This window comes from Dipodomys merriami, unplaced genomic scaffold (assembly GCF_024711535.1).
Source record: "Dipodomys merriami isolate MVZ:Mamm:240054 unplaced genomic scaffold, mDipMer1.0.p SCAF_174, whole genome shotgun sequence".
Lineage (NCBI taxonomy): Eukaryota > Metazoa > Chordata > Mammalia > Rodentia > Heteromyidae > Dipodomys > Dipodomys merriami.
Genome location: NW_027203093.1, coordinates 2,230,204 through 2,258,158, shown reverse-complemented (window position 1 = coordinate 2,258,158; position 27,955 = coordinate 2,230,204). Strand labels below are relative to the sequence as shown.

Sequence of the window (27,955 nt, the reverse complement as noted above, 5' to 3'; positions counted from 1 at the left end):
GTCTGGCCGGGCCGAGTCCGCTGCAGTTCCGGTCCCCGGAGTCGGCCTCATCAGGCGATTTGCGCAGGCGCAGGAGGCGGCGGCGGCCGGAACTCCGCGAGCCGGCTGCGGTGCCCGGCCGGGCCGCGTCCGCCGCGTCCCAGTCCCCGTGTGGGCCGCACGCGCGTGCGGTGGCCGTGGCGGCGCGATGTACGCGGTGTACAAGCAGGCGCACCCGCCCACCGGGCTGGAGTTTGCCATGTACTGCAACTTCTTCAACAACAGCGAGCGCAACCTGGTGGTGGCCGGCACCTCGCAGCTCTACGTGTACCGCCTGAACCGGGACGCCGAGGTAGGCCGCGCCGGGCCGCCGCGCGGGCCGCCTCCGCGCCCACGCCTGCCGCGGTGGCTGCGGCGCCGCGGGCCCGGGCGGCCGGCGCACGGCGGGGCGCCAGGCCTGCGCGCCTGGGGGAGGGGACCCCTCCCCAGCAATTGCGCTTACTCCACACCCCAGCCCGCCACAGCGCCACGCGGGGAACGCGTGAGAGGGAGTAGGGAGGCCAGGTGGTTCCAGATCACAGCAGAGCGCGTTAGCCGAGGGAAGAACCGTCCTAGCTAAAGGCACAAGGTCAAGGTGAGCTTTAGCTTCGGGACAGACTACTGGCAGGCGGAGCTGTAAAATGTGACGAACCCCTCCGTGGATGGAACTCCGGGGGTGCTTTGGTGGTTAGAAGGACATGAGTGAGTTCAGGAGGCCTTGCACCAAGAGCAGCTGCTGAGCTGTTCTCCAAGGACATGGCAAACTTAGCGGGATGAGTGGAAGGAAAGGGAGAAGATGACGTTCTTTTCTTGGCAGATGAAACAACTACTTCGGCCTGGGCCAGAGCCCTTGAATGTCTGTAGGTTATATACAACACGGTCATGAGTGGAGGAGAAGTTGGGAAGTAGAGGGTGTGTCCAGATCAGAATAGTTCTTCCCAAAGCTGGGAAAAGCCGTGGAAAGTTTTGTTTTTTCCCTTGGCAGTATTGATATTTGAAGTCAGTAAACTTAACGTTTCATAGAGGCCGGCCTTATACCATTTGAACAACTCTGCACGGGGCTGGGAAGGTGGCTCAGTGGTACAGTGCTTGCCTCACATGCATGAAGCCGTGGCTTCGATTCCTCAGTACCTCATACACAGAAAAAGCTGGAAGTGGTGCTGTGGCTCAGGTGGTAAAGTTCTAGCCTTGAGCAAATGAAGCTCAGGGACAGTGCCCAGGCGCCATAGCACACATTTGCTGTGTGTGAAATATGTGTACTACTTTGCAGAATACAAAAGGATGAAATATTTTAGGAAGTGTTTTGTAACTGTATATAACACTAAAAAGACTTGGCTTAACCAGGTGCTGATGGCTCATGCCTGTAATCCTAAGCTACTCATGAGGCTGAGGTCTGAGACCACTGTGCTCAGGGAGAACTGTCTAAGAGACTCTTATCTCCATCTTAACTAGCAGAGAGCCAGGCTGGCCAGGTGTTGGTGGCTCATGCCTATAATCCTAGCACTCTTGAGATAGATTTGAGGAACATGGTTCAAAGTTAGCCTGAGCAGAAAAGTGGATGAGACTCTTATCTCCAATTAAGGAGTCAAGAGCCACAAGTGGAAATGTGGCGTAATTAATAGAATGCCAGCCTTGAGTGAAAATGGAAAGGGAGATTGGGAGTTGGTTCACGCCTATAATCCTAGCTGCTTAGAAAGCTGAGATCTGAGGATTGCTGTTCAGCCAGCCCATACAGGAAAGTCTGTGAGACTCTGATCTCCAGGGCTGGGAAGGTGGCTCAGTGGTAGAGCGCTTGCCTTGTATGCATGAGGCCCTGGGTTCGATTCCTCAGCACCACATAAGCAAAAAGAAAAAAGCCAGAAGTGGCGCTGTGGCTCAAGTGGTAGAGCGCTAGCCTTGAGCTGAAGAGCTGAGGGACAGTGCCCAGACCCAGAGTTCAGGCCCCATGACTGGACCAAAAAAAAAAAAAGAGACTCTGATCTCCAATTAAACACACACACACAATAAAAGCCAGAAGTGGCACTGTGGCTCAAGTGGTAGAGCACTAACCCTAAGCAAAAAATTTGCTCAGGGGCAACACCTGGCCTCTGAGTTCAAGCCCCAGTACTGGCATCAGAAGATTAAAAAAAAGCCAGTTGAGCATGGTTCAAGTGGCAGAATCCCAGCCAAGTAAGCAAACCAAGCAAGCCTGACACCCTACATTCAAGTCCCAGAGTTGACAAAAAAACAACAACAAACAAACATAGGCTTATTATGGCACAGTGGGAAGGAGGTCAAAAAAGCTTTGTTTATTTAGAGACAGGGTCTCACGTGTAGCCTGGGCTAGCCTGGAACTCTCAGTTCTCCCGACTCAGCCTCTCCAGTGCTGATAGTACTGATATACAACACTGCCTGGCCTAAGTTTCTTTTGGGGGTAGAATGGGAAAGGACCAGTACTTGGGGTAGGGTGAGAAAGGGCTTGGACTCAGGTCCCCAAGCTCTCACTTGAGTTTTTCTGCTCAAAGCTGGCGCTCTTAACACTTGAGCACGGCTCTACTTCCAGCTTTTTATTTTTTCTTAATCGGTTGTGGGGCTTGAACTCTCGGCTTGGGCGCTGTCCCGGCACTCTTCAGCTCAAGGCAAGCGCTCTACTGCTTGGAGCCACAGCGCCACTTCCGGTTTTCTAGTGGTTTATTGGAGATAAGAGTCTCACGGACTTTCTTGCCCAGGCTGGCTTTGAACCTCGATCCTCAGATCTTAGCCTCCTGAGTAGCTAGAATTAGAGACATGAGCTACCGGCTTACTTCCAGCTTTTTGCTGGTTAGTTGAAGATAATCTCACAGATTTTCTGCCCAGGTTGCCTTTGAACCTTGGTCCTCAAATCTCAGCCTCCTAATAAGGTAGGGTTACCAGTGTGAGCCACTAGCTCTTGGCCTAGGTTTTTATAACATGAAAGTTTTGAGTTTGTAGCTTAGTAATAGAGCACTTGTGCAGAGCCCTGGGTTCAAACTCAGTACCAGGAAAAAAAAACAAACAGAAAAACGTGGGCTGGGAATGTGGCTTAGTGGTAGAGTGCATGCATGAAGCCCTGGGTTTGAATCTTAGCACCACATAACCAGAAAAGGCTGGAGGTGACTGGGCTCAAATGGTAGAGTGCGAGCTTTGAGCAGAAGCAGCTCAGGGACAGCGCCCAGGCCCTGAGTTCAGGCCTAGCACTGGCAAAGAAAAAGAGAAACTCACTAGAATTAGCTTTTCTTTTTTCCTTTTTTTTTTCTTTCCCCCTTTGGTAGGTTGTGGGGCTTGAACTCTGGGCCTGGGCACTGTCCCTGAGCTCTTCAGCTCAAGGCTAGTGCTTTATCCATTGGAGCCACAGGGTCACTTCCGGTTTTCTAGTGGTTTATTGGAGCTAAGAGTCTCACGGACTTTCCTGCCTGGGCTTGGTTTGTACTGCCATCCTCAGATCTCAGCCTCCTGAGTAGCTAGGATTACAGGTGTGAGCCACTGGCACCCAGCAACTTTTCTTTTTTCTTTTCTTCCCCCTCTCTCTCTCTCTCTCTCTCTCTCTCTTTTGCTTTAGGCATTCTTAGGTGCCTGTTGTATGCATTCATTTATTTGGATTGATAATTGATTCACACCACAGTTAGAGATGCCTGCCCCATGAAGCATGCACTGTGAGTGAGAGGCCAGGCCCTGCCAGTAGGACAAAAGTGGGAGAGAGCAGAGCATGACAGTGGGGGAATTGCATCTCCTTGGGACGGTGGGAGTTGATCTGAGAGGAGGTGCTCGTGAAGCTTGTGGGGTCAAGCAAAGAGGTTCCAGGTGGAGGGAGCCTTCTAGAATGAGGGAGTGAGGGGAGGTGAGACAGCAGGTCACAGAGATAGTAGGGTGGGCTGGGGCTCCAGCATGCACTGTCTGAGCCAAGTGACCTGGTCTGCATTATGTTTTGAGAGACTGCTGGAGAGCAGTCTTAGGAATGCAAGAAGGCCAGTCAGGAGTGGTGCAGTCTTTCATTAGGCAAGTGGCAATGGTGCCTTGGACCACTGCAGCCCTGGAGGAGGTGGGAAGTTGTCAGGTTGAGGGTAAAAAGGGGTCTGTCAAAGTAAACAAGACTGGAGAAACAAAGGACCTCCCACTCATCTGGCCGTATCACTACTCAATGACCCCATGCTGAGACCACATAATATGGCATATATGTGCACATCTGAGGGAGACTAGGAGGAGGACACAGAACCAGAAGGAAACAGGTAAACATACAACAGAAGGACCCATCAGCTGCACTGGTCACTGATGAAAAACGAACTAAGCAACTCAGTGGCAGTGAGGAAATGAGTGGGAAAGAGGGAACAGCTGACACTAAGCAAAAGGAAAGGAATGCACATATCACTGATGTGGAAGAAATAACTATTGTCAGAGCTCATAGAACTCATAAATGTTATAGATCATGATAGAGACAATTTGCCCCATGAAGGCTAGAATGTGTTTGTGACTTTAAGTATCACTGTCCCACAATACCGTGAAACTTGTGAAATTTATGTAATCACTTAATCACAATGAAAAAAATAAACAGACCAAAAAAAGGGTGGGGTCTGTGAGCAGAGGTGAGCTGAGTAGCCAGGGGCACAGGTGTGTTCCTGCCGGTGGCCCCTGGCTGGTGGCACCCACCCAGCTCCTTTTTCTTTCCAGTCCTGGGGCTTGAACTCAGGACCTGGGCACTGTCCCTGAGCTGTGTTTTTTTTTTTTTGCTCAAAGATAGTGCTCTACCACTTGAGCTACAGCGCCACTTCTGGCTATTTCTGTGTATGCAGTACTGAGGAATCAAACCCAGGGCTTCATGCATGCTAGGCAAATACTCTACCTCTGAGCCACCTTCCCAGCCCTTCACACAGGCCCAGCACAGGCTGCACAAAATAGGCTGCAACCAAAGCTGAGGTGATAGAGCTCCTCAGGCAAAATTATTGGGAAGGGTCCTTGAAGAGGTGCATGATGGGAGCATCACTGTAATCCCAGCCTTGGAAGGCTGAGACAGGAGCGTCCTGAGTTACAGGCCAGCCCAGACCCCACAATGAGACTTTTTCTAAAGAAAAACAAAAAGGAGGCCTTGCGCTCTGGTGTAAGTGTGTAGGTGTGCAGCTGGGCAGGTTGCTGCAGAGCAGCCTGGTGGCCAGGCGCAGGTAGGTGTGAGCTGCCGGCACGCGCAGGTAGGTGTGAGCTGCCGGCACGTGCAGGTGGCTGTGAGCTGCCGGCACGCAGAGGGGCCCGCAGTTGCTTTAGGGAGCACCTGGCTTGCGCGCTGGCACACAGGAGGATTGAGCAGGCCTCCTGGTGCCCTCCACCCTGAGGGCCCCCAGGATTGGCCCCTTACTGTCCTCTCTGTCTTCCCTCCAGGTTTTGACCAAGAGTGACGGGAGCACGGGTGAGTGCTCGGGGGCGGGGGGCAGGGCAAAACGCAGCCAGCGTTCAGGGCCCAGGCCTGATCGGCTGGTGCCTTGCTAGAGGGGAAGACTCACCGGGAAAAGCTGGAGCTGGTGGCCTCCTTCTCCTTCTTCGGCAATGTCATGTCCATGGCCAGTGTGCAGCTGGCGGGTGCCAAGCGTGACGCTCTGCTCCTCAGCTTCAAGGATGCCAAGGTAAGGGTGGGAAGTGGGCAGAGTGGCCTGGGGGGGCTACGGAGCGGGGACCGCCATCTGACCTCCCTTCCCTAGCTGTCAGTCGTGGAGTATGACCCCGGCACACACGACCTCAAGACCCTGTCCCTGCACTACTTTGAGGAGCCTGAGCTTCGGGTAGGCCGTCCCAGAGCTTCCAGGAGGTTCCTCCTCGGGTCCGTCGTATCCCTGCTGACCTCCCCTCCGTCCCCAGGACGGGTTTGTGCAGAACGTGCACACGCCTCGCGTCCGGGTAGACCCCGACGGGCGCTGTGCAGCCATGCTCATCTACGGTACGCGGCTGGTGGTGCTGCCCTTCCGCAGGGAGAGCCTGGCTGAGGAGCACGAGGGGCTCATGGGAGAGGGGTGAGTAGCGGGCCTGGGCCGCCAGGGGGCAGCCTGCATTCCCTTCCCCCTGCCCCCCTTCCCTCCTGTGACGCGCTGGGCCCTCAGGCAGAGGTCCAGCTTCCTGCCCAGCTACATCATTGACGTGAGGGCTCTGGATGAGAAGCTGCTCAACATTGTTGACCTGCAGTTCCTGCACGGCTACTATGAGCCCACCTTGCTCATCCTGTTTGAGCCTAACCAGACGTGGCCTGGGTGAGGCGGGGGCCCTGGAACTCGGGGTTCTCTGCCCTGGGGTGTGGGGGCTGGGCAGGGTGGGCGGGACCGGGCCGGGGCTGACCCCGCCTGCCGCGCCAGGCGCGTGGCTGTGAGACAGGACACATGCTCCATCGTGGCCATCTCACTGAACATCACCCAGAAGGTCCACCCCGTCATCTGGTCTCTCACCAGCCTGCCTTTTGACTGCACCCAGGCCCTGGCTGTGCCCAAACCCATAGGTGAGCGTCCAGGTCGCCGCGTAGCGGTGCGTAGTGGAGGGGCGGGTGACTGAACCGCCTACCAGCCCGCATCGTCCCGCAGGTGGGGTGGTGATCTTCGCGGTCAACTCCCTGCTGTATCTGAACCAGAGCGTCCCCCCGTACGGCGTGTCTCTCAACAGCCTCACCACAGGCACCACGGCCTTCCCGCTGCGTGAGTGGGCGCACCCAGGGACAGTGGGTTGTGCCCCCGGCGGGGCCTCCGGTCATCTGATCACCTGCCCACAGGTACGCAGGAGGGCGTGCGGATCACCCTGGACTGCGCCCAGGCGGCCTTCATCTCCTATGACAAGATGGTCATCTCCCTCAAGGGTGGAGAGATGTGAGCACGCAGCCTGTCCCCCCCTGCCCGCAGAGCCCCGCCCGCCCCGCCCGCCCCGCTCCGTTCAGGGTCCCATTCACGCCTCCCCACAGCTACGTGCTGACCCTCATCACGGATGGCATGCGAAGCGTCCGGGCGTTCCACTTCGACAAGGCGGCCGCTAGCGTCCTCACCAGCAGTGTGAGTAGAGACGCAGGGACGGCCCGGGCCTGGCTGGGCACTGCCCTCACCCCTCTCCTCCTCCCCTGCAGATGGTCACCATGGAGCCCGGGTACCTCTTCCTTGGCTCTCGCCTGGGGAACTCCCTCCTCCTCAAGTACACAGAGAAGCTGCAGGAGCCCCCAGCCAGTGCTGTCCGGGAAGCTGCCGACAAGGTGGGTGCCACAGGCGGCTGCCGCTCCTGGCGGGAGGTCACCTTGCAGGCCGCTCACTCCGCTCTCGCCTCACAGGAAGAGCCTCCCTCCAAGAAGAAGCGGGTGGACGCTGCCGTGGGCTGGTCAGGTGAGGGCCGGAGTGGGCCAAGCCGGTGAGAGGCTGGGGGCGGGGCTGGCTTAGGGCTCAGCTCTCTGTGTTGCAGGAAGCAAGTCTGTCCCACAGGATGAGGTGGACGAGATCGAGGTGTATGGCAGTGAGGCCCAGTCCGGTACACAGCTGGCAACCTACTCATTTGAGGTGAGCGGGGACAGCAGCGGCCTCCCCTGGCCTGACCACGCAGCCTCCTGACCGCTGCTGTACCCTAGGTGTGTGACAGCATGCTCAACATCGGACCTTGTGCCAACGCTGCCGTGGGAGAGCCTGCTTTCCTATCAGAAGAGGTGCTGGGAGGGGAGGGGCTGGGGTGTGGGGGGGGGCAGGCTGGATGTGAGTGGGGAGGGGGGGCGGGCTGGGTGTGGGGAGGGAAGGAGGGCGGCTGGGTGTGAAGGGGGAGGGGGAGGAGAGGACTGGATGTGAAGGGGGAGGGGAGGGGCATGCAGGCTATGGGGAGGGGAGGAGGAGGGGCGGGCTGGGCGTGAGTTGTGCCTGGGAAACCGTCCTTGCCTCTCCCTGTACAGTTTCAGAACAGTCCTGAGCCAGACTTGGAGATTGTGGTCTGTTCCGGCTATGGGAAGAACGGGGCCCTGTCTGTGCTGCAGGTGTGTAGAGGAAGGGGAGGGGCTTCTTCTTAGCACCTGGCTGGGCTGACCCCTGACTGCATCTTTATTCCAGAAGAGCATCCGGCCCCAAGTAGTAACGACCTTTGAACTTCCGGGTTGTTATGACATGTGGACCGTCATAGCCCCTGTGCGTAAGGAGGAGGTAGGCCAGACGTGTGAGGACCGGCCGGGTCTGGAGGGCCACAGCCACGTTTGCCAGCCGCCACGGCTCCTTCCTGCCCTTGTCTCTTCCCAGGAGGAGACGCCCAAGGCAGAGGGTGCAGAGCAGGGCCCCAGGGCGCCTGAAGCAGAGGATGGCGGGCGAAGGCACGGCTTCCTCATTCTAAGCCGGGAAGACTCAACCATGGTAAAGGGCCGGGCCGGGCGGCTCTGGCCGGGGCCAGGGTTGGGGTTGCTGAGGGGAGGGCTGCTCACACTTGTCTCCGCAGATCCTGCAGACCGGCCAGGAGATCATGGAGCTGGACACCAGTGGCTTTGCCACACAGGGCCCCACGGTCTTTGCTGGAAACATCGGGGACAATCGGTACATTGTGCAAGTGTCTCCTCTGGGCATCCGTTTGCTGGAAGGAGGTAGGCAGCTGGGTCTGGGCCAGTGGGTTTGGGGAGGTGTAGGCTGAGCTACCCCATGCTGACCGCCCCGTGCCCACAGTGAACCAGCTACACTTCATCCCCGTGGACCTGGGCGCCCCTATTGTGCAGTGTGCAGCGGCTGACCCCTACGTGGTCATCATGAGCGCCGAGGGCCATGTCACCATGTTCCTACTCAAGAGCGACTCCTACGGCGGCCGCCACCACCGCCTGGCGCTACACAAGCCCCCTCTGCACCATGTAGGCCTCCCAACTCCCATCTGCCCACAGCCCCTGAGCCCTCCCCCACCTGCCCGCCCACAGCCCCTGATCCCCACCCCTCCCCCACCTCCCTGCTGCCACCTACATCTGGAGCCCCCGCCCTGCAGCAGTCCAAAGTCATCGCGCTCTGCCTGTACCGGGATGTCAGTGGCATGCTCACCACCGAGAGCCGCCTGGGTGGAACCCGCGATGAGCTGGGAGGCCGCAGTGGCTCTGAGGTCGACGGCTTGGGCTCGGAGACGAGGTGCGTGGCGGCCGGGGTGCTGGGGGTCTGGGTGTCGGTGGCACGCTGTGAGATGTCTGTTGGTCTCCAGCCCCACGGTGGATGACGAGGAGGAGATGCTGTACGGGGACTCCAGCTCCCTTTTTAGCCCCTGCAAGGAAGAGGCGCGGAGGAGCAGCCAGCCCCCGGCCGACCGTGACCCCGCGCCCTTTCGAGCAGAGCCCACACACTGGTGTCTGCTGGTGCGAGAGAACGGCACCATGGAGGTGGGTGTGCTTGACACCACGGCCCCTGCTGCCCAGCCGTGGCTTCTTCCCCGCACCGCTAACCATTGTCCCTCCACAGATCTACCAGCTCCCTGACTGGAGGCTGGTGTTTCTGGTGAAGAACTTCCCTGTGGGGCAGCGGGTGCTAGTGGACAGCTCCTTCGGACAGCCTCCCACCCAGGGCGAGGCCCGTAAGGAGGAGACCACTCGGCAGGGGGAGCTGCCCCTGGTCAAGGAGGTGCTGCTGGTGGCGCTAGGGAGCCGCCAGAGCCGGCCCTACCTGCTGGTGAGTGAGTCTGTCCCGCTGCGCTGCCGGCCTGCGGGCTGCACCACCGCACGCCCTCACCTTCCCTGCGCGGGCCTCCTCCCCCCAGGTCCATGTGGACCAGGAGCTGCTCATCTACGAGGCCTTCCCCCATGACTCCCAGCTCGGCCAGGGCAACCTCAAAGTCCGCTTCAAGAAGGTGCCGGTGGCTGGAACCTGCTGGGGGGTGGGGAGGGGAAGGCAAGCGGGGTCTGGAGGGCCAGATGTTCACTGCAGCCTCTGCCAGGTTCCCCACAACATTAACTTCCGTGAGAAGAAACCAAAGCCGTCCAAGAAGAAGGCGGAAGGTGGTGGCGCCGAGGAGGGGCCTGGAGTCCGGGGCCGCGTGGCCCGTTTCCGCTATTTTGAGGATATTTATGGCTATTCAGGGGTAGGCAGGGACCCGGGGTAGAGGTGAGGGTGGCCTGTCCCCTAACTGTGAGTGCTCATGGCGCCTGCCTCCAGGTGTTCATCTGTGGCCCCTCACCCCACTGGCTCCTGGTGACCGGCCGGGGTGCCCTGCGACTGCACCCCATGGGCATTGATGGCCCCATTGACTCCTTTGCCCCATTCCACAACGTCAACTGCCCCCATGGCTTCCTGTACTTCAACAGACAGGTAGGAAGGCCTGCTTCTTTCCAGGTGCTGAGGTGCCGGAAGGGAGACCGTGGCACCCGGGCACATGTGGGCTGGGTGGTGAGTGCACGCAGGGTGCAAGAATTGAGTGTGTGGCCGGGCGCCAGTGACTCACGCCTGTAATCTCAGGAGGCTGAGATCTGAGGATTGCGGTTCAAAGCCAGCCCGGGCAGGAAACTCTGTGAAACTCTTTATCTTTAATAAACCACCAGAAAACCGGAAGTGGCGCTGTGGCTCAAGTGGTAGAGCGCTCGCCTTGAGCTGAAGAGCTGAGGGACGGCGCTCAGGCCCAGAGTTCAGGCTCATGAGAATTGAGTGTGTAGAGGCTCGTGCGGCCAGGGATGGGGCTCTGTGTTGAAGAGGACTAGCTAGTGAGGTTACCTGCTGCTGCTGTTGGGGTTCCCCTCCGAAGCCTTTGTCCTAGCCTCGCCTCAGCCCTTTTCCCAGAGCCAGGCTAAGCTGGTGTCGTTGCTGTGTGGCAGGGGAGAGACAGCCCTTCCTGGAGCCTGTTTCCCCTGTGCTGTCCAAGTGGCAGCAGTGACCAGTTGGGTCACTGGGGTTGCTGTGACCTGGTCAGTGTCTGGATGGCAGCCCAGTCCCCTCTTGTAGGGTCCCAGCACAGCCAGGCTCTGAGGTCCCCCTGATCCAGGATGAGCCGGAAAATGGACCACGGCTCACCGGCCATTGGCAGGGAATCTGGCCACCAAAGGTGTGGGCCCTGCAGAATCTCTACCAGATGTGGCAGCCCCAGCAGTGGCCGGTGGTCTGGATCCACCCACCCTGCCAGTGGCCATCCCAGGCCACACTGATTGCCACCCTTGCACCCCACCCCAGGGTGAGCTGAGGATCAGTGTTCTGCCTGCCTACTTGTCCTATGACGCCCCATGGCCCGTCCGGAAGATCCCGCTGCGCTGCACGGCCCACTACGTGGCTTACCACGTGGAGTCCAAGGTGTGTACCCCCACTCCCGCGTCCCAGGTGCCTGAGGCCTGGCAGAGGCTGGCAGCACCTCCCCCCTCCCCCAGGTGTACGCAGTGGCGACCAGCACTAACACTCCCTGCACGCGCATCCCTCGCATGACGGGTGAGGAGAAGGAGTTTGAGGCCATTGAGAGAGGTGAGCCCGCAGCCCTGGGGGAGGGAGGAGCAGGCTCCGCTGCATTTGGGCGCAGCTGTGACCTGCTTGCTGGTCCCTGCAGATGACAGGTACATCCACCCCCAGCAGGAGGCCTTCTCCATCCAGCTCATCTCCCCGGTCAGCTGGGAGGCCATCCCCAACGCCAGGTGAGGCGGGCCTGCGGTGGCGGCCCCCCTGCCGCCGCAGAGGGAGGTTTGCTCACGCGGCCTTCCCCGCGCAGGATCGAGCTGGAAGAGTGGGAGCACGTCACCTGCATGAAGACCGTGTCCCTGCGCAGCGAGGAGACCGTGTCTGGCCTCAAGGGCTATGTGGCAGCTGGGACCTGCCTCATGCAGGGCGAGGAGGTCACGTGCCGTGGGCGGGTAAGGCCCTGTGGGGAGGGGGGCCGGCCCGCCCATCTGCTGTCCCCGCTCACCCCTCCCCACCCTGACAGATCTTGATCATGGATGTGATTGAGGTGGTGCCTGAGCCTGGCCAGCCCCTGACCAAGAACAAGTTCAAGGTGCTATATGAGAAGGAGCAGAAGGGGCCAGTGACCGCTCTGTGCCACTGCAACGGCCACTTGGTGTCGGCCATCGGGCAGAAGGTGTGCTGTCTGCCCGCCCCCCTCCCCGCGTCCGGGCCTCTACCCTGTCTGCAGTGTTCTCTACTGATGCTGTACCCCTCCGCCACTCCACCCCAGATCTTCCTGTGGAGCCTGCGGGCCAGCGAGCTGACAGGCATGGCCTTCATCGACACTCAGCTGTACATCCACCAGATGATCAGCGTTAAGAACTTCATCCTGGCAGCCGACGTCATGAAGAGCATCTCACTGCTGCGCTACCAGGAAGAAAGCAAGACGCTGAGCCTGGTGTCCCGAGTACTAGCGGGAGGCTGGCCGGTGGTGGGAGGGCAGCAGCCCAAGGCCTGTCCTAATAGCATCCCGCCCCTCCCCAGGACGCCAAGCCCCTGGAGGTGTACAGCGTGGACTTCATGGTGGACAATGCCCAGCTGGGATTCCTTGGTGAGCGAGTGATGGCTCTCCAGGTGCTGGTGGCTCATACCTAGTATCCTAGCAACACCAGAACATCCAGGCCAGCCTAGGCACACAGTCCAAGAGACTCTAAGCTCCAATTAACCAGGAAAAAGCTGGAATTGGTCAAGTAGTGTAGTGTCAGCCTTGAGCAAAAGAGCCAAGCCAGAACGTCAGGACCTGAGTTCAAGTCCCAGTATAGGCAGGGTTAAAAAAAAAAAAAAAGGGTGGTACCTTGGGGTGGAGGCAGGGTGTAGCTGGGCTGACTCCAGCCCTTCGCTCCGCAGTTTCTGACCGAGACCGCAACCTCATGGTGTACATGTACCTGCCTGAAGGTGAGTGGCCCCCGCCCCACCCTCGTCAGGGCTCATGCCAGGTGCTGGGCAGCAGTGACATGAGTCTTCTGGCCTAGCCAAGGAGAGTTTCGGGGGCATGCGCCTGCTGCGCCGGGCAGACTTCCATGTGGGTGCCCACGTGAACACATTCTGGAGGACCCCGTGCCGAGGGGCTGCCGAGGGGTCCAGCAGGAAGTCGGTTGTGTGGGAGAACAAACACATCACTTGGTTTGGTGAGTGTGGCCGTGGGGGTGGGGGGGGTTGGGGGGGTGGGCCTAGCTCACACATCCTCCTCCCCAGCAACCCTGGACGGTGGCATTGGGCTTCTGCTGCCCATGCAGGAGAAGACCTACCGGCGGCTGCTGATGTTGCAGAACGCTCTGACCACCATGCTGCCCCACCACGCCGGCCTCAACCCCCGAGCATTCCGGTGAGCACTGCCCCCTCCCCAGCCCCGCCCGCCCTGGACATGCCGTGACTCCCCCATTCGCCCGCCTGGCCAGGATGCTGCACGTGGACCGGCGCGTCCTGCAGAATGCCGTGCGCAACGTGCTTGACGGGGAGCTGCTCAACCGCTACCTGTACCTCAGCACCATGGAGCGCAGCGAGCTGGCCAAGAAGATCGGCACCACCCCTGACATCGTGAGCGCTTGCTGCCCGCTGCCCGCTGCCTGCCCCGGCCTGTCCCTTTGCCTGCCCCTGTCCTCCTGCCCTAACCTTCCCTTGCTCCACAGATTCTGGACGACTTGCTGGAGACGGACCGGGTCACCGCCCATTTCTAGGCCCTCGGATACCACCCTGGCCTGTGTGCACTGCCTCCCTCCCCGCCCCCCTTTTGTACAAAACACACCAAGAACAATTTGTTTTCAGGCAAGTGTGTGGTCATTGCGTTGTCAGAGCCCCACAGCGTACTCCCGCACCCCAGGCCCCTGGGGTGTAAGGTGTCCATACCACTGGCCTGGCTAGCTCCATCTGTTGACACTAGAAGTCTTGCTGGCCCTGAAGCCTAGGTTTCCAGATACTGGTAGAGCTCCTTGTTCTGGGGCACGATGCCCAGGTAGACCAAAAGCCGAACCATGAGGGTGGTCAGCCGCATAGCCAAAGTCTCCAGCCTGGGGAGGCAGGTGGAGGGGTCACAGGCTGACAGGGAGCAGGCACCGGCATCTGGTCCACCTGTGGCACCTACTTGAACTTACCTCAGGGCCACTTCAAACTTGAGTAGCTCCCAGAAGACCTTGACATGGCGCAGGAGGCTGCTGCTGTAGATGCCCTGGTATGCTGCAACCACCAGGCGGCTCCAGCCCCGAATGGCACTGCATCAGACACACGCGTCAGCCCCATGGCCTGGGGGGTCCCCGGGGAGCCCCCTTAGTCCACCAACCTCTTGGCCATGAGGAAGTAGCGGTCGACGGGGTTGCCTAACACGGTGACAATGGAGCGCACGGTGTTGATGTTTCGCAGCACGAGCAGCATGGGCCGGGGCAGCTCCTTGAGCACCACCATGATGTTCTCAAAATGGTCCCGGGCCATGTCCCGCATGTAGGTGGACTCCTCTCGGCTCAGCAGGTGGGAGCCCCACAGCTGGCCCAGACGCACTGGCCGCTGCATGAGCACCTCGGAGAACAGAAGGTAGTCTGCGGAAGACGAGGGTGCCCGGTCAGCGTGCTGCGGCTGGCTGTGCCTGCCCCTCGGCACAGCGTCTGCCCTCACCTTGGACCCCGAGCGCAGCCGAGTGCGTCTTCATTGCAGTGTCGTCCCTCAAGATGATGGCTCTCCACAGCTGGCACAGGGCTGACCGGTCCCTGCGAGAGTCCAGCTGTGAGCCCCCGGGGGCGGGGGGGGGAACGGGACCCAGAATACAGCTCGCTAGTGCTTTGTCCTGCCTTACTTCTGATCCAGGAACTGGTAGAGTCCATGGTCCAGCAACACCAGCTCTGCCTTGCCATCCGGACCTTTCCGTACCAGAACTAGGAATAGCGCATGTCAGTCATGTCGGCGTTCATTCCCCCTCACCAAGACCCAACCCTGGAGACATCCCTACCATTGCCAGGGTGAGGGTCAGAGTGGATGAAACCAGTATAGAATATCTGCTCTGCAAAAGCCTGGATCAGCTTCTCTGCTACCTGGAGAGAGCATGGGATATGTAATGGACATGGGGGAGCCCCGCCCCTGTCCTTCCCACCCCTGCCTGCACTCACATCCTGCACTGCCAGCCCCTTGCTTTTGATGGCCTCCAAATCATTGATCTTGCAACCTTCACAGAAGTCAGCCGTCAGCACACGCTGGGAGAGAGGAAGAGGCTGAGCCCAGAAGGCCCATGCAGCTGCCTCCCACCAAAAAGGGGCCAGCCTGGCCCACCTTGCTGGATTTTTCCCAGTACACACGAGGGACTACCACATAGCGGAAGTGCTTCAGCTCCTGCGCGCAGCGCTCAGCGTTTCGGCCCTCATTCTCAAAGTCCAGCTCCTGGGCCAGGGTGCCCTTTAGGTCCTGGGAACATGTATGGTCAGGGGCCAGCTCCACGTCTGGTAACTCATCACTGGCTACCTGCAAGCTAAAGTTCCCCAGCACTACCTGCAAGACCCAGCCGAAGCCGAAGCTGGGGTGCATGAGCCCCACGAGCTGCAGCAGGAGCTCCAGTGTGTGTACATCCCCGTCAAAGCGGTCCCGCAGATCAGCATACTGCACCTGCGGCAGGCAAAGGCATCCTAAGACTCAGTTGGCCACAGACGCCTGGAACCTCCCAGCCTAGGGCAGCCCGGGTACCTTCACAGCCACTGGAGTTCCATTGTGCAGCTTGGCGCGGTGCACCTGGGCCAGGCTGGCAGCAGCTATGGGCTGGTAGTCAAACTCCTGAAAGAGCTCACTGGGCAGGGCCTGGAAGTCTTCAAGAAACAGCTGATCCACCTGGCAGAAAGCATGTACTTAAAGTGGCACTGGGGCCCAGGGCAGCCTTCGGCCCTCCCAGGCTGCCGTGGAGCTTACCTCCCCAAGGTTCCTGGTGAGAGCCTTGTCCTCCAGGACCCGCAGGGTCTGGATGTACTCGGGTGGCAGCAGGTGGTTGAAGGAGCACAGCCCTTGGCCCAGCTTCACGTAGAGGCCCCCATTGCTGATGGCTCCTTCCACCAGGGCATCTGCTGCCCGCTGGTGACACGCAGACATCACCTCCACGTACCCCGGGCTGTTCTGACCACAGGCAGGAGGGGAGGTTGGGACAGAGGGCTCCCCAGGCCCTACAGCACCCACTGCTCCAGCCTGCCCTGCACGCCCAGGACACGGGGACAAACCTCTTCCACCCCTCGCAGGGTGACGTTTGTGCACCACCAGTAGTCCAGGGAGATGTTCAGGCCAATCCTCAGGGACCTGTGGGGCAGAGACATGTTAGCCCCATCATGCCAGTTCTACAGGTTTCTTTGTCTGAAGTCTTCTCAAGGTCTAGCTAACCAATGGGTTCAAGATGAGATGAAGCTGAGGTCTAACCACTGGGATCCTTGACCTGGAGAGAGGGAGAGGGAGAGAGGGAGAGAGAGAGAGAGAGAGAGAGAGAGAGAGAGAGAGTGTGTGTGAGTGTGTGAGTGTGTGCATGTGCAGTCCATGTGTAGTCCTAGGACTTGAACTCTGGCTGGACTTCCTCGGCACAGCTACCACTACAACACTTAGGCACGCCTTCTTTTTGCTAGTTAACTGGAGATTGAGTCTCAGACTTTTCTGCCCAGGCTAGCTTCAAACTGCAGTGCCCTAGTCCCAGCACCCTGAGTAGCTAGGATTCCAGGTGCCTGCCTCTAGAGTACCGTGTGGCCTCTGTTTACACTGTCCTTACAGATGGTGTGCCTCAGCCCTGCGCAATGGCTCCCTGTGGACACCACAAAGGACACAGAGGTGGACAGGAGGCCCCCGCCGGGTCACCGAGGGAGGGGAGGAGGGCTTCCCAGGTCCCGAGAAGTGCCTGCTACTCTTGCTGCTTGGAGCCCCAGGTGGGTAGCTGGGAGCTGGAACCCTCCCTGTACCTCTTCCTGGGCTGTCAGCCCTGGGAAGACAAGATTTCCTCCCATGCCACAGGCTGCTGGGCACAGAACGGGAAGGCCTCAGCAGAGGGGTCCCAGAAAAGCCAGGAGGTTCTAAGCCTCAGCTGGCAAGGGATAGGACAAGTATACCTGCATATTAAGAACTCTGGGGGCTGGGAATGTGGCTCAGGGGTACAGTGCTTGCCTAGCATGCATGAAGCCCGGGGTCCCATTCCTCAGTACCATATACACAGAAAAAGAAGTGGCGCTGTGGCTCAAGTGGTAGAGCGCTCACCTTGAGCTGAAGAGCTCAGGGACAGCGCCCAGGCCGAGTTCAAGCCCCACGACTGGCAAAAATTTAAATAAGAATTAAAAAAAATTAAAAGTCAAGCTGGGAATGCAGCATAATGTAGGGGTAGAGCGCTCACCTAGCATGCATGAAGCCCAGGGTCCAATTCCTCAGTACCACGTACACAGAAAAAGACCGAAGTGGCGCTGTGGCTCAAGTGGTAGACCGCTAGCCTTGAGCAAAAGAAGCTCAGGGACAGCGCCCAGGCCCTGAGTTGAAGCCCAGGACTGGCAAAAACAAAAAACCTGTCTGGGCACCAGTGGCTCACCTTGGTAACCCTAGCTGAGATCTGAGGATTGTGGTTTGAAGGCAGCCCGGGCAGTAACGTCCATGAGACTCTATCTCCAATTAGCTACCGAAATGGCACTGTAGCTCAAAATGGCAGAGCATTAGCCTTGAGCATAAAAGCTCAGGATAGCTGGGTGCCTGCTGGTGGTTCACGCCTGTAATCCTAGCTACTCAGGAGGCTGAGATCTGAGGATCGAGGTTCAAAGCCAGGGCAGGAAAGTCCATGAGACTCTTATCTCCATAAACCATTCAGAAAACTGGAAGTGGCGCTGTGGCTCAAGTGGTAGAACCTAGCCTTCAGCTGAAGAGCTGAGGGACAGCGCCCAGGCCCAGAGTTCAAGCCACACAACCAACAACAACAAAAACAGCTCAGGACAGTGCCCAGACTGAGTTGAAGCCCCATGACCAACAGCAACAACAAAACAACCTGGACCTGTCAGATGCTGGTATGGCTACTCAGGAGGCTGAAATCAGCCTAGACTGAAAAGTCCATGAGACCCTTATCTCCAATTAAGCAGCAAAAAAGCCAGAAGTAGAAGCATTGCTCAAGTGAGTGCTAGCTTTAAGAAAAAAAAGCCAAGGGGGCTGGGAAGGTGGCTCAGTGGTAGAGCGCTTGCCTCGCATGCCTGAGGCCCTGGGTTCGATTCTCAGCACCACATAAGCAAAAAGAAAAAAGCCGGAAGTGGCTCTGTGGCTCAAGTGCTAGAGTGCTAGCCTTGAGCTGAAGAGCTGAGGCACAGTGCCCAGGCCCAGAGTTCAGGCCCCATGACCGGACCCAAAAAAAAAAAAAAAGCTCTGTGTTATTCTTTTTTGTTTTGTTTTTTGTTTTTGGTCCGGTCGTGGGGCCTGAACTCTGGGCCTGGGCACTGTGCCTCATCTCTTCAGCTCAAGGCTAGCGCTCTACCACTTGAGCCACAGCGCCACTTCCAGCTTTTTTCTTTTTTTTTTTTTTATGTGGTGCTGAGGAATCGAACCCAGGGACTTGAGCATGCAAGGCAAGTTGCTCTACCACTGAGCCACCTTCCCAGCCCCCTCTGTGTTATTCTTGAAAAATATTTCAAAACAGAAAGGGAAGCCAGGCAAGGTGGTGCACAGTTTAATTTCAGCTGCTCTGGTGGCTAAGCGGGAAGAATGCCAAATTCACAGCCTGTCAAGGCACCTTTGTGAAACTCCATTTTTAGTGCTCTGCCCTCGGTCCGTCTGAGCGCCAAGCAGCTCCAAGCCTCTGACTGGCTCTCCCATGCAACCTGCGCCCGCCCGCGGGATGGTGCACTTCACTGGCCTGCTCCCAACTCCCATCTTCCCTCGGCTCCTCTCATCTGCTCCCCTCTGTTCTGGTGGCTCTGTTCCCAGCCTTATCTGTTTGGACTTGGGGGCAGGGAGCAGATGTAGAAACACAAATCCTGCAGCCTGGCCTGGCCCCTAGGTCACTGTTAGGAGGCCCATCGTCCTGCTGGGTCAGGAGCGGCTGAGGTGGGCAGTGGCCAGGGGTCGGCGTGGCCCCTCCATGTAGGGCAGAGATGGTCACAGAAGCAAACAGAAGACTCTAGTGCCCTTGCCTACTCTCTGGGGCTGTAAAGATCAGAGAACTTGCACAGAAGTGTGCAGTGTTCACTGCCCCAAACCTGTCAATGGGGACATCCATCAGCTCCAACCAAACCAGCCCAGGAGGCGGGCAGGGTTAAGGACTTGGGGGCTGGAGCTCCCTGGCACCCAGCCACCTGCATGCACGCACTACCGCTCGAGTTCGCCTGGGTGAGGCTCTGATGAAGAGTCGAGGGCCTGGCCGTCCTGAGCTTTCCCTGAGAAGGTGGCCCGGGCCAGGGAGGCCGTGCTCAGAGCCCAGCGGAGCGGGAACCAGAGGGCCGCACGCCAGCGGCGTTCTCTCAGCTGCCAAGAGCTGATGCCCGGAACGCCGCGCGCTTGGCGACTGTGGGAGTGCTCGGGCTCTGCGTTGGGAGAGGAGTCCCACAGGCCTTCGGCACATCAGAAAGGGGCCGCTGTGCTGCTGAGCCCACCCTGTCCAAGACAGCGGCTTCCACGATGGGGGGTGCAGAGGGTATCACCCCCCACCCAGGGCCCGGACTCTCCCCACACCCTGTGACCAACACGGATGTGGGAAGGAGCAGTGAGGGTGGGCCCCTTCTGAGGGCCCCAGGGCGCAGCACGCCTGCCCTGCACAACACAGGACCCCTAGATGGTGGCTACCGTCCCGGGGGAGCCCTGCGGCCCTCCCAGGTCAGCCGAAGGAGAAGCCGCGCCGCCTGCCCACCCCAGGCGCTGCCAGCTCAGACTACCTGCCAAAGCGCCCGATGCCGTCGACGGCCAGCCGCAGCCTCCTCTTCTCCCGCGCCTCTGCTGTGAAGTAGTAGACGCCAAAGAGCAGAGGCACCCCCACTACGGTAGCAGGGAGCACCCTCCGCCAGAGCGGGGCGGGTCTCAAGGCCCTGAGGAGACACGGGGGAGCTGGGGGTCTGCACTGGGCACACAGCCAGCAGCCCCTGCGGCAGCACAGACGCCAGGCAGGTTAAGGGGCGGGTCTTCCTGGGCTGTCCAGGGGAGAACTCCCCGCTAGGCACGCTCAGAAGCCCCGCCGCTGTGGCCACCAGGATGGCTGGACTAGAGCTTAAGTCCTTGGTATGGCCAAGGGATACACTGAGGTTGGCACAGAACGAATTAGAGTTGAGAACAAGGAAGAGAACAGCGCACTGCCAACGAGCTCACACAGATCACCGGCGTCTCGGGAGCCGCTCCCCCTGGCATGGCCAACCCACAGCAACCCCACCCCTCTGTGCCCCACAAGTCGCCCGATTTATTTGGCACAGTGCAGGCTGTTTCTGAACAGCTCCTGCCTTGCCAGTGTCTGCCCTGAGTACGCCTCATGTTCAGGATGCATCCTGTCCTGGAGGCGCAGGAGAGGGCTCAGCTCAGGCAGCCACCTGCTGACTGCCGAGGCCTTCCCTGGGTTCTGGAAGGCCCTTTGCCCAGCTGGAGATGTTTCCAGGCAGGAGAACAAAAAGCTGTAGCTCCTCCCGAAGCTCAGCTTGGCCCCAGCAGTGCCCATCCTCCCGCCTCCACAGCGGGGGGGGGGGGGGGGGGCTTGCTTACCTTGCAGGGGGGCCCCTGAGGCTTCTCCTGAAGAACGCGGCGGGGCATGGCCAGGGCTTCTGCCTGCTCTGCAGCAGAGCCGAGTGGAAGCGGCACAGTCGCACCTTGAACAGAGCGGATGGCTCCAGCTCAGCAGGGGCAGGAGCGCAGACTCAGGCCTCGGTGCCAGGCAGCCCCTCTGCAGGCCTGGAGCCAAGCTCGGGAACCTGTGCTGCCCTGAACCCCGACCCGAGCCTGTCATCAGCACTGCCCGTGCGTCAGGGCAAAGCAGCGAAGAGACGGCGCGCCGCCGTCAGGGGCAGTGCACCTAGGCAGGAGGGGCGTGTGGACCTCCTGTGCAACATAACCTCTCTGGGCGTCCTCTCACTGTCGGCAGAAGAAAGCTAAATTACCACCTGGCTTCCCTGTCAAGACAGGTTATCTCTCTTGCGTCAACACCATGACTGTTCATTTACAATTTCCCAAGTGGCCACAAGTGAGCAGCCCTACTGTCAAAGGAAGCATCAGCTCTCCTCGGAGAGACGGCCTGTAAGGGGGAGGCCCAGACAGGAGAGCTGTCCTGTGTAGGTCATTGTTCTGAAATCAAAGAGTACAAAGCTGGCTCAAGCCTGTAATCACACCTGTAATCCCTGCTACTCAGGAGGGATCGTGATTCAAAGCCAGCCCAGGCAGTTAAATCCATGAGACTACTCTCCAATTAAAGAGCAAAAACCCAGGGGCTAGGAAGGTGGCTCAGAGGTAGAGCGCTTGCCTTGCATGCTAAAGGCCCTGGGTTTGATTCCTCAGCACCACATAAGCAAAAAGAAAAAAGCCGGAAGTGGCACTGTGGCTCAAGTGGTAGAGTGCTAGCCTTCAGCTGAAGAGCTGAGGGACAGCGCCCAGGCCCAGAGTTCAGGCCCCACGACCGGACCCCCCCAAAAAAAAAAAAAAAAAAAGCAAAAACCCAGAAGTTGCTCAAGTGGTAGAGAGCTAACTTTGAGCAAAAGAGCTTAGGGATGGCACCTAGGCCCTGAGTTCAAGTCTCAGGACCTGCACAAAAGAAAAAGAAGAAAAAAGTACAAGGATTATAATCTACTAAGATCTCAGAGGTGGCCCACCCTTGGGGCCCCTCCAGGGCAGCCTTGCTCTCCATGCTGGTTTCCATGGCCTTTTGAGACAAGGGTGTCTCACTCTTGTTCAGGCTGGTCCCAAACTCCAATCATTGTCCCACCTTAGCCTTCCAAGTAGTCCTGACACTGCAGAAGGCTCCTCTTATCTGACCTGTGAACTGGGCACCGCCGACGGCTCACGCCTGTCATCCTAGCTACTCCGGAGGCTGAGAGCTGAGGATCACGGTTCAAAGCCAGACCAGGTAGTGACATCCATGAGACTTTTTTTTTTTTTTTGGTCGTGGGACTTGAACTCTGGGCTTGGTGCTGTCCCTCAGCTCTTCAGCTCAAGGCGAGCGCTCTACCACTTGAGCCACAGTGCCACTTCTGGTTTTCTGGTGGTTTATTGGAGATAAGAGTCTCATGGACTTTCCTGCCCAGGCTGGCTTTGAACCGTGATCCTCAGACCTCAGCCACCTGAGTAGCTAGGATGACAGGCTTGACCCTCCAGCATCCTGCTCATGAGACTCTTAAGAAACTACAAGAAAAGCCTGAAGTGGAGCTGTGGCTCAAATGGTAACGTGCTAGCCTTGAGCAAAAGTTCAGGGACAGTTCAAGCCCCGGGACTAGGAAAAAAAAAAAGTTTGAATTATTTTAAGTACTGAGGAAAAAACCTTTGCATCCCATTTTGCCCTGTGGTACAGATGTGAACATGGCATCAAACAGGCAGCCGATTGATTCTTCCTCTCTTTCTGGACAAGGGACCTAGCTCTGCAGAGTCACTGGCAAGGACACAAAACAACGCGAAGGTCTAGGTCCAGGACCTACGTCCAAGGACAGAGGCTGGCTGAACCCAGTGTTCAGCCACACGCTGCAGGCTGGCTTCCAGAACACGAGAGGGAAGAGAGAGCAGTCCCAGGCAGACGAGGACTCCTGGGTGCCATCACCTCTGCGCCCTCCTGACCCCGACGACCTCCAGTGCCAGCACGTGCACAGAAGAAACCGAGGCTGAGACTACTGTGGCCCCAGCTGTGGAGCTGCTCAGGGTGTGCGCTGGTACGGTATACGGGGAAGCTGGTTTCAGCTGCGAGCTCAGGGAGCCTCAGCCCAGAACTCCTGGTCCTGTTCTCAGTGCCACACTGCCTGTGGCACTTGCCCCAAAGAGCGCTGCCTTCCGAGAAGAGCAGGCTGAGCGGCAGGGCTGGGCAGGACAGCAGGGGAGGGGAGGGGAGGAGCTCTGAACTGGGTAGTGGCTGGGACTCCACCGGGATGCGCTGTCCTGAGGCTGAGACTAGGAAAATGAGAGAGGCCCATGAGGCTGGAAAGCTGCACTGTGCTGAGGATGATGGGAAGTTTACTCTAAAAGAGACGCTCACACAGGCAAGCTGGAGCTAGGCTAGATGTTTTGTGGGGTTCATCAGCGGGGAGAAAGTGAGGGGATTCCGGGTAGCAGGCACAGGCTGGAAGGGCCCAAGGAGGTAGGGATGTCTCCAGCTTGGGGGGAGGGGGAGAGCCAAGTAGACCCAGGGCAAACTGTGAAACCAGTGCATGCACAGGGCTGCATTCCAGTGTACCCCTGCTGCCCGCTCGAGTGGTCTTAAAGTTCTACAACCATTCTAACCCCTCAGCAAGACGTGTCACGAGCAAGGGAGCCCCACCCACTGCGTTCAAGGTACTACAGACATCTTCATGACCCTGAAAAACAACAGCCAACCGGAGTGGGACCTTCTCCAACATACCACCTGGCGGCTTTGGCAGCCAGTGGTGCCCTTAGACACTTCTCTAAGTATCTCCATGTCTCAAAATATAAAGTGAAAAGGGCAAGAAGACGGCTGGAAATAGGTGCACTCTGGTCCTGGAGTTTGAACTCATGGTCTTGTCCCTTAGCTTTTTTCTTTTTTTTTTGTCGGTCCTGGGGCTTGAACTCTGGGCCTGGGCCCTGTCCCTGTGCTCTTCAGCTCAAGGCTAGCACTGTACTGCTTGAGCCACGGTGCCACTTCCGGTTTTCTAGTGGGGCTTGAACTCTGGGTCTGGGCATGGTCCCTGAGCTCTTCAGCTCAAGGCTAGCACTATACCACTTGAGCCACAGTACCACTTCCGGTTTTCTAGTGGTTTATTGGAGATAAGACTCTCACGGGCTTTCCTGCCCAGGCTGGCTTTGAACCACAATCCTCAGATCTCAGCCTCCTGAGTAGCTAGGGATTACAGGCGTGAGCCACTGGCGCCAGCTGCCCCTTAACTTTTTCTGCTCTACAATAGTGTCCTCCACTTCCAGCTTTTTGGTGATTCATTGGAGATAAGAGCCTCAGGGATTTTCCTGTCCAGGCTGGCTTCACATCCGAGATCACAGCCATCTGAATGAGCCCCTGGTGCCCAGCTGGACTTGGTTTAGGATGCATTCTCAGCAGGAGTGGGGTACCCTCCCAGCACTTGGAGGCTGGCGGGAGTATGCTCAGTTCAAGGCTAGCCTGGACTAGGAAGCAAAACCCTCTCTCAAAAGAGAAACAGCTGAGCTAGCCGGGCGCTGGTGGCTCACGCCTGTAATCCTAGCTACTCAGGAGACTGAGATCTGAGGATTGCGGTTCAAAGCCAGCCCGGGCAGGAGAGACTGTGAGACTCCTATCTCCAATAAACCACCAGAAAACCGGAAGTGGCGCTGTAGCTCAAGTGGTAGAGCGCTCGCCTTGAGCTGAAGAGCTGAGGGACAGCGCCCAGGCCCAGAGTTCAAGCCCCACGACAGACAAAAAAAAAAAAAAAAAAAGAGAAACAGCTGAGCTTCTGGGCGTTCCCCAGCCCCCGGTGACTGCTTCTGGCAGAGCGCTGCTTGGGAGCCTAGGCTGAGGCACACAGCCCTAGCCCATCCCCAGTGTCCGGGGAGGGCAGTGCTTCTCTGCTGGGCCCATCCACGCCCCTGGTTTCTGAGGACTCAGCAGCAGGATGCCTGTCACTCCCCACCAGCGTAGAGGACCCAGACTCTTCCAACAGAATCTCAGGTGCTGTGCTGTGTGCGATGCTCTCTATCCCCTCAATTCACTCTGGCCCCACCGTTCACCCCCACAGGTGCCGGCTCTTGTTCTCTCCCATGGTCCTCATCTCAGACTGCGAGGACAATGAGCGGACAGCGGTGGGTGACTCCTGGCTAGACTGTAGTCAGGAGCCACCTGGAAATCACCTTTGCCCTTCTTGGGTCCAGCACAGGGCTGGAGTTCACACACAGGTACTCAGAAAGTACTCCTGACAACGGTGGGCACACATGGGATGAACCGAAACCTGGTCAAAGCCAGGGTCTCTGCCAAACCCACCACAGGCCAGAGCCAAGTGAGGGATGGCAGTCTGGCCCCAGACAAAATGCCGAGGGGACAAGGCGTGCTGACAGCGCCCTGCTCGCCGGCCAGTCAGGGCGGCACCATCTCAGGGCCCCGCGCCAGGGCCCCGGCCACACGGGCGCCGCCAGGCAGCAGCTCGCCTCCACCTGTCTGCCCAGGACCTTGACCCACCACCAGCCCTTTCCCCCGGAGCAAGTGCTCCTGACAGAGACCCCGGATCCAGCCGGGGCCGCTCGGGGTGCGGGCGCCCGCCCCCAGGGCTCTGCCCGGCTCCCCGCAAAGCGCTCCGGGCGCCCGGACGCCGCCACCGCCAACCGGATGCCGCGGCGGTCAGTGTGCAGACCGCGGGGCCGGGCTGGCTGGGGGAGGGCCAGCGGGGCGTCCCGGAGACGGGGGGGGGGAGACCCGGAGACGGGGGGAGACCCGGAGACGGGGGGAGACCCGGAGACGGGGGGGGGGGGGAGACCCGGAGACGGGAGGGGGGAGACCCGGAGACGGGGGGAGACCCGGAGACGGGGGGGGGGGGGAGACCCGGAGACGGGGGGGGGACCCGGAGACGGGGGGAGACCCGGAGACGGGGGGGGAGACCCGGAGACGGGGGGGGAGACCCGGAGACGGGGGGGGGACCCGGAGACGGGGGGGGAGACCCGGAGACGGGGGGGGGAGACCCGGAGACGGGAGGGGGGAGACCCGGAGACTGGGGGGGAGACCCGGAGACGGGGGGAGACCCGGAGACGGGGGGGGAGACCCGGAGACGGGGGGGGAGACCCGGAGACGGGGGGGGGACCCGGAGACGGGGGGGGGGAGACCCGGAGACGGGGGGGGGGGGAGACCCGGAGATGGGGGGGGGGGAGACCCGGAGATGGGGGGTGTGTGGGAGGAGCCCGGAGATGGAGGAGGAGGACGGGGACGGCGGGGGGGGGACGGCGGGGGGGGAGGACGGGGGGGGACGGGGACGGCGGGGGGGGAGGACGGGGGGGGACGGGGACGGCGGGGGGGAGGACGGGGGGGGACGGCGGGGGGAGGACGGGGGGGACGGGGACGGCGGGGGGGAGGACGGGGGGGGACGGCGGGGGGAGGACGGGGGGGACGGCGGGGGGAGGACGGGGACGGCGGGGGGGAGGACGGCGGGGGGGAGGACGGCGGGGGGGAGGACGGCGACGGCGGGGGGGAGGACGGCGGGGGGGGAGGACGGCGGGGGACGGGGGAGGACGGAGACGGCGGGGGGGGAGGACGGCGGGGGGGAGGACGGGGGGGGACGGGGACGGCGGGGGGGAGGACGGGGGAGGACGGGGACGGCGGGGGCCGCGCGGCGCGCCCACAGGGCCCGGCAGGTTCTCGCGGACGGGAGGCGCTGGGCCCGGCGGGGCCTGGTCGACGCGGGGGTCTGGGCTGCGGCCGCCAGAGCCGCAGGTCCGAGTCCGGGGCGCGGGGCCGGGCGCGGGGCCGGGCGCGGCGGGGCGGGGCTCGGGGAGCGCGTGGGGGGCTGCGCGGCGCGCGGGCGGGGGTCGGGCCCGGGGGGGGCTTCGGGGCGTGCGGGTCGGGGTCTGGAGCGGGATCTGAGGCGCGGGGGTCCTCACCGGCCGCCACATGTCCCCGCCGCGCTCCAAGGATCCGCCGCAGGCGTCCCGGCGCCCAGCAGGCCCTGCGGGAGGGTGCGCGGTGCGCATGCGCGCTCGGCTCGCGGGCTCCTCCCCCCCGGACTGGGCGGTGGGCGGGGCTCTGGGGGGATGGTGGGTGGGGACTGGGCGGTGGGCGGGGTCTGGGCGGGAGGGTGGGCGGGGACTGGGCGGGAGGGAGGGCGGGGACTGGGCGGCGGGCGGGGACTGGGCGGGAGGGTGGGCGGGGACTGGGCGGGAGGGCGGGCGGGGACTGGGCGGGAGAGTGGGCGGGGACTGGGCGGTGGGCGGGGACTGGGCGGCGGGCGGGGACTGGGCGGGGGGGTGGGCGGGGACTGGGCGGGAGGGTGGGCGGGGGCTGGGCGGCGGGCGGGGGCTGGGCGGCGGGCGGGGACCCGAGCCGCGTCCGCGCCCGCCCCGCCCCCTGGCGGTCACCGGCGGGGTAGCTCCGGAAGGGCGCGCTCGGGAGAGCCGGGGCGGGAGCGGCCTTCCGACCGCTCCGCGGCGGGCCGCAGCCGAAGCCGTCAGGACCGGCGGGCGCCGGTGAGTCTCCCGTGTGGCTCTGGGGTTGCCAGGCCCGGCGCTGGCTGGAAGGCCTCGCCGCCTAGGCCGAGCCCCGCGTGGCCGCCGACCCGGCCGGGACGGAGCAGCTCCAAGCCAATGCCGGCGCCCCGTGTGCGGAGACCCGGAGACGACAGCCTCGGCCCGCCCGCCGGTGTCCCCCCCCGACCCCCGCCGGTGTCCCCCCCCGCCCGCCGGTGTCCCCCCCCCGACCCCCGCCGGTGTCCCCCCCCGCCCGCCGGTGTCCCCCCCCGACCCCCGCCGGTGTCCCCCCCTGACCCCCGCCGGTGTCCCCCCTGACCCCCGCCGGTGTCCCCCCCTGACCCCCGCCGGTGTCCCCCCCCGACCCCCGCCGGTGTCCCCTCTGACCCCCGCCGGTGTCCCCCCCTGACCCCCGCCGGTGTCCCCCCCCTGACCCCCACCGGTGTCCCCCCTGACCCCCGCCGGTGTCCCCCCCCCGACCCCCACCGGTGTCCCCCCTGACCCCCGCCGGTGTCCCCCCTGACCCCCGCCGGTGTCCCCCCCAGGCTCTGCTCAGCCGTCTCCAGCGCCCCCCTCACAGTCTGGGCCGGCATCACCCCAAGGCAGGGAAGGTGGGTTCTGTGGCCCAGGACAGGGCCACGCAGTGGATAGCAGGATGCAGCTGACTGCAGCCAGCAGGGGCCAACCCGCAGCCCTGGGCCTGCAGCCCGAGACAGCCCCCAGACACCCAGAGGCTTCAGCTCTGCTTAAAAATCTTGAGCTTCAGGGCTGGGGATGTGGCTTGGTGTAGAGCTTGCCTCCCATGCACAGAAACAGAAAAGGCCAGAAGTGCTGGGCGCTGGTGGCTCACGCCTGTAATCCTAGCTACT

General features: G+C 60.7%; 2 protein-coding genes across 2 annotated transcripts; one reads left to right on the top strand and one right to left on the bottom strand.

Moving 5' to 3' along the window:
• The first annotated feature begins 86 nt into the window (after positions 1-86).
• Positions 87-13,635, top strand: LOC138829623 (cleavage and polyadenylation specificity factor subunit 1). The gene is made up of 37 exons (XM_070026053.1): positions 87-331; positions 5,383-5,410; positions 5,491-5,624; positions 5,700-5,780; positions 5,857-6,008; positions 6,096-6,242; positions 6,345-6,484; positions 6,567-6,677; positions 6,752-6,845; positions 6,938-7,025; positions 7,097-7,219; positions 7,295-7,346; positions 7,423-7,517; positions 7,586-7,660; positions 7,898-7,978; positions 8,052-8,141; positions 8,235-8,345; positions 8,428-8,569; positions 8,649-8,827; positions 8,956-9,092; positions 9,163-9,337; positions 9,417-9,623; positions 9,712-9,801; positions 9,889-10,032; positions 10,107-10,259; positions 11,112-11,228; positions 11,303-11,393; positions 11,476-11,560; positions 11,635-11,776; positions 11,848-12,000; positions 12,097-12,273; positions 12,351-12,417; positions 12,714-12,761; positions 12,839-12,994; positions 13,062-13,191; positions 13,265-13,403; positions 13,496-13,635. Exons 1-37 carry the CDS (start codon positions 188-190, stop codon positions 13,541-13,543), a joined length of 4,326 nt encoding a protein of 1,441 aa, XP_069882154.1. The 5' UTR covers positions 87-187; the 3' UTR covers positions 13,544-13,635.
• On the bottom strand, positions 13,621-26,575 carry LOC138829624 (uncharacterized aarF domain-containing protein kinase 5-like). Its single transcript, XM_070026054.1, has 15 exons — positions 26,505-26,575; positions 20,511-20,614; positions 19,700-19,849; positions 16,049-16,124; positions 15,747-15,947; positions 15,528-15,668; positions 15,336-15,449; positions 15,120-15,251; positions 14,960-15,043; positions 14,803-14,884; positions 14,650-14,728; positions 14,472-14,563; positions 14,143-14,395; positions 13,958-14,074; positions 13,621-13,873 (listed from the first exon to the last, which is right to left on the bottom strand). The coding sequence occupies exons 1-15, from the start codon at positions 26,514-26,516 to the stop codon at positions 13,768-13,770; spliced, it is 1,743 nt and encodes a 580-aa protein (XP_069882155.1). The 5' UTR covers positions 26,517-26,575; the 3' UTR covers positions 13,621-13,767.
• Positions 26,576-27,955: the final 1,380 nt, after the last annotated feature.

What these genes read in the sequence shown, in the direction of transcription:
- LOC138829623 (XM_070026053.1), top strand. Translation starts at nt 188, where the DNA reads ATGTACGCGGTGTACAAGCAGGCGCACCCGCCCACCGGGCTGGAGTTT. An exon ending in GAGGGGCTCATGGGAGAGGG is followed by an intron (nt 6,009 to 6,095) that starts GTGAGTAGCGGG and finishes CTGGGCCCTCAG; the next exon opens with GCAGAGGTCCAGCTTCCTGC. An exon ending in TGGCAACCTACTCATTTGAG is followed by an intron (nt 7,518 to 7,585) that starts GTGAGCGGGGAC and finishes GCTGTACCCTAG; the next exon opens with GTGTGTGACAGCATGCTCAA.
- LOC138829624 (XM_070026054.1), bottom strand. An exon ending in GCTTCGGCTGGGTCTTGCAG is followed by an intron (nt 15,252 to 15,335) that starts GTAGTGCTGGGG and finishes ACATGTTCCCAG; the next exon opens with GACCTAAAGGGCACCCTGGC. An exon ending in AAGTTTGAAGTGGCCCTGAG is followed by an intron (nt 13,874 to 13,957) that starts GTAAGTTCAAGT and finishes CTGCCTCCCCAG; the next exon opens with GCTGGAGACTTTGGCTATGC.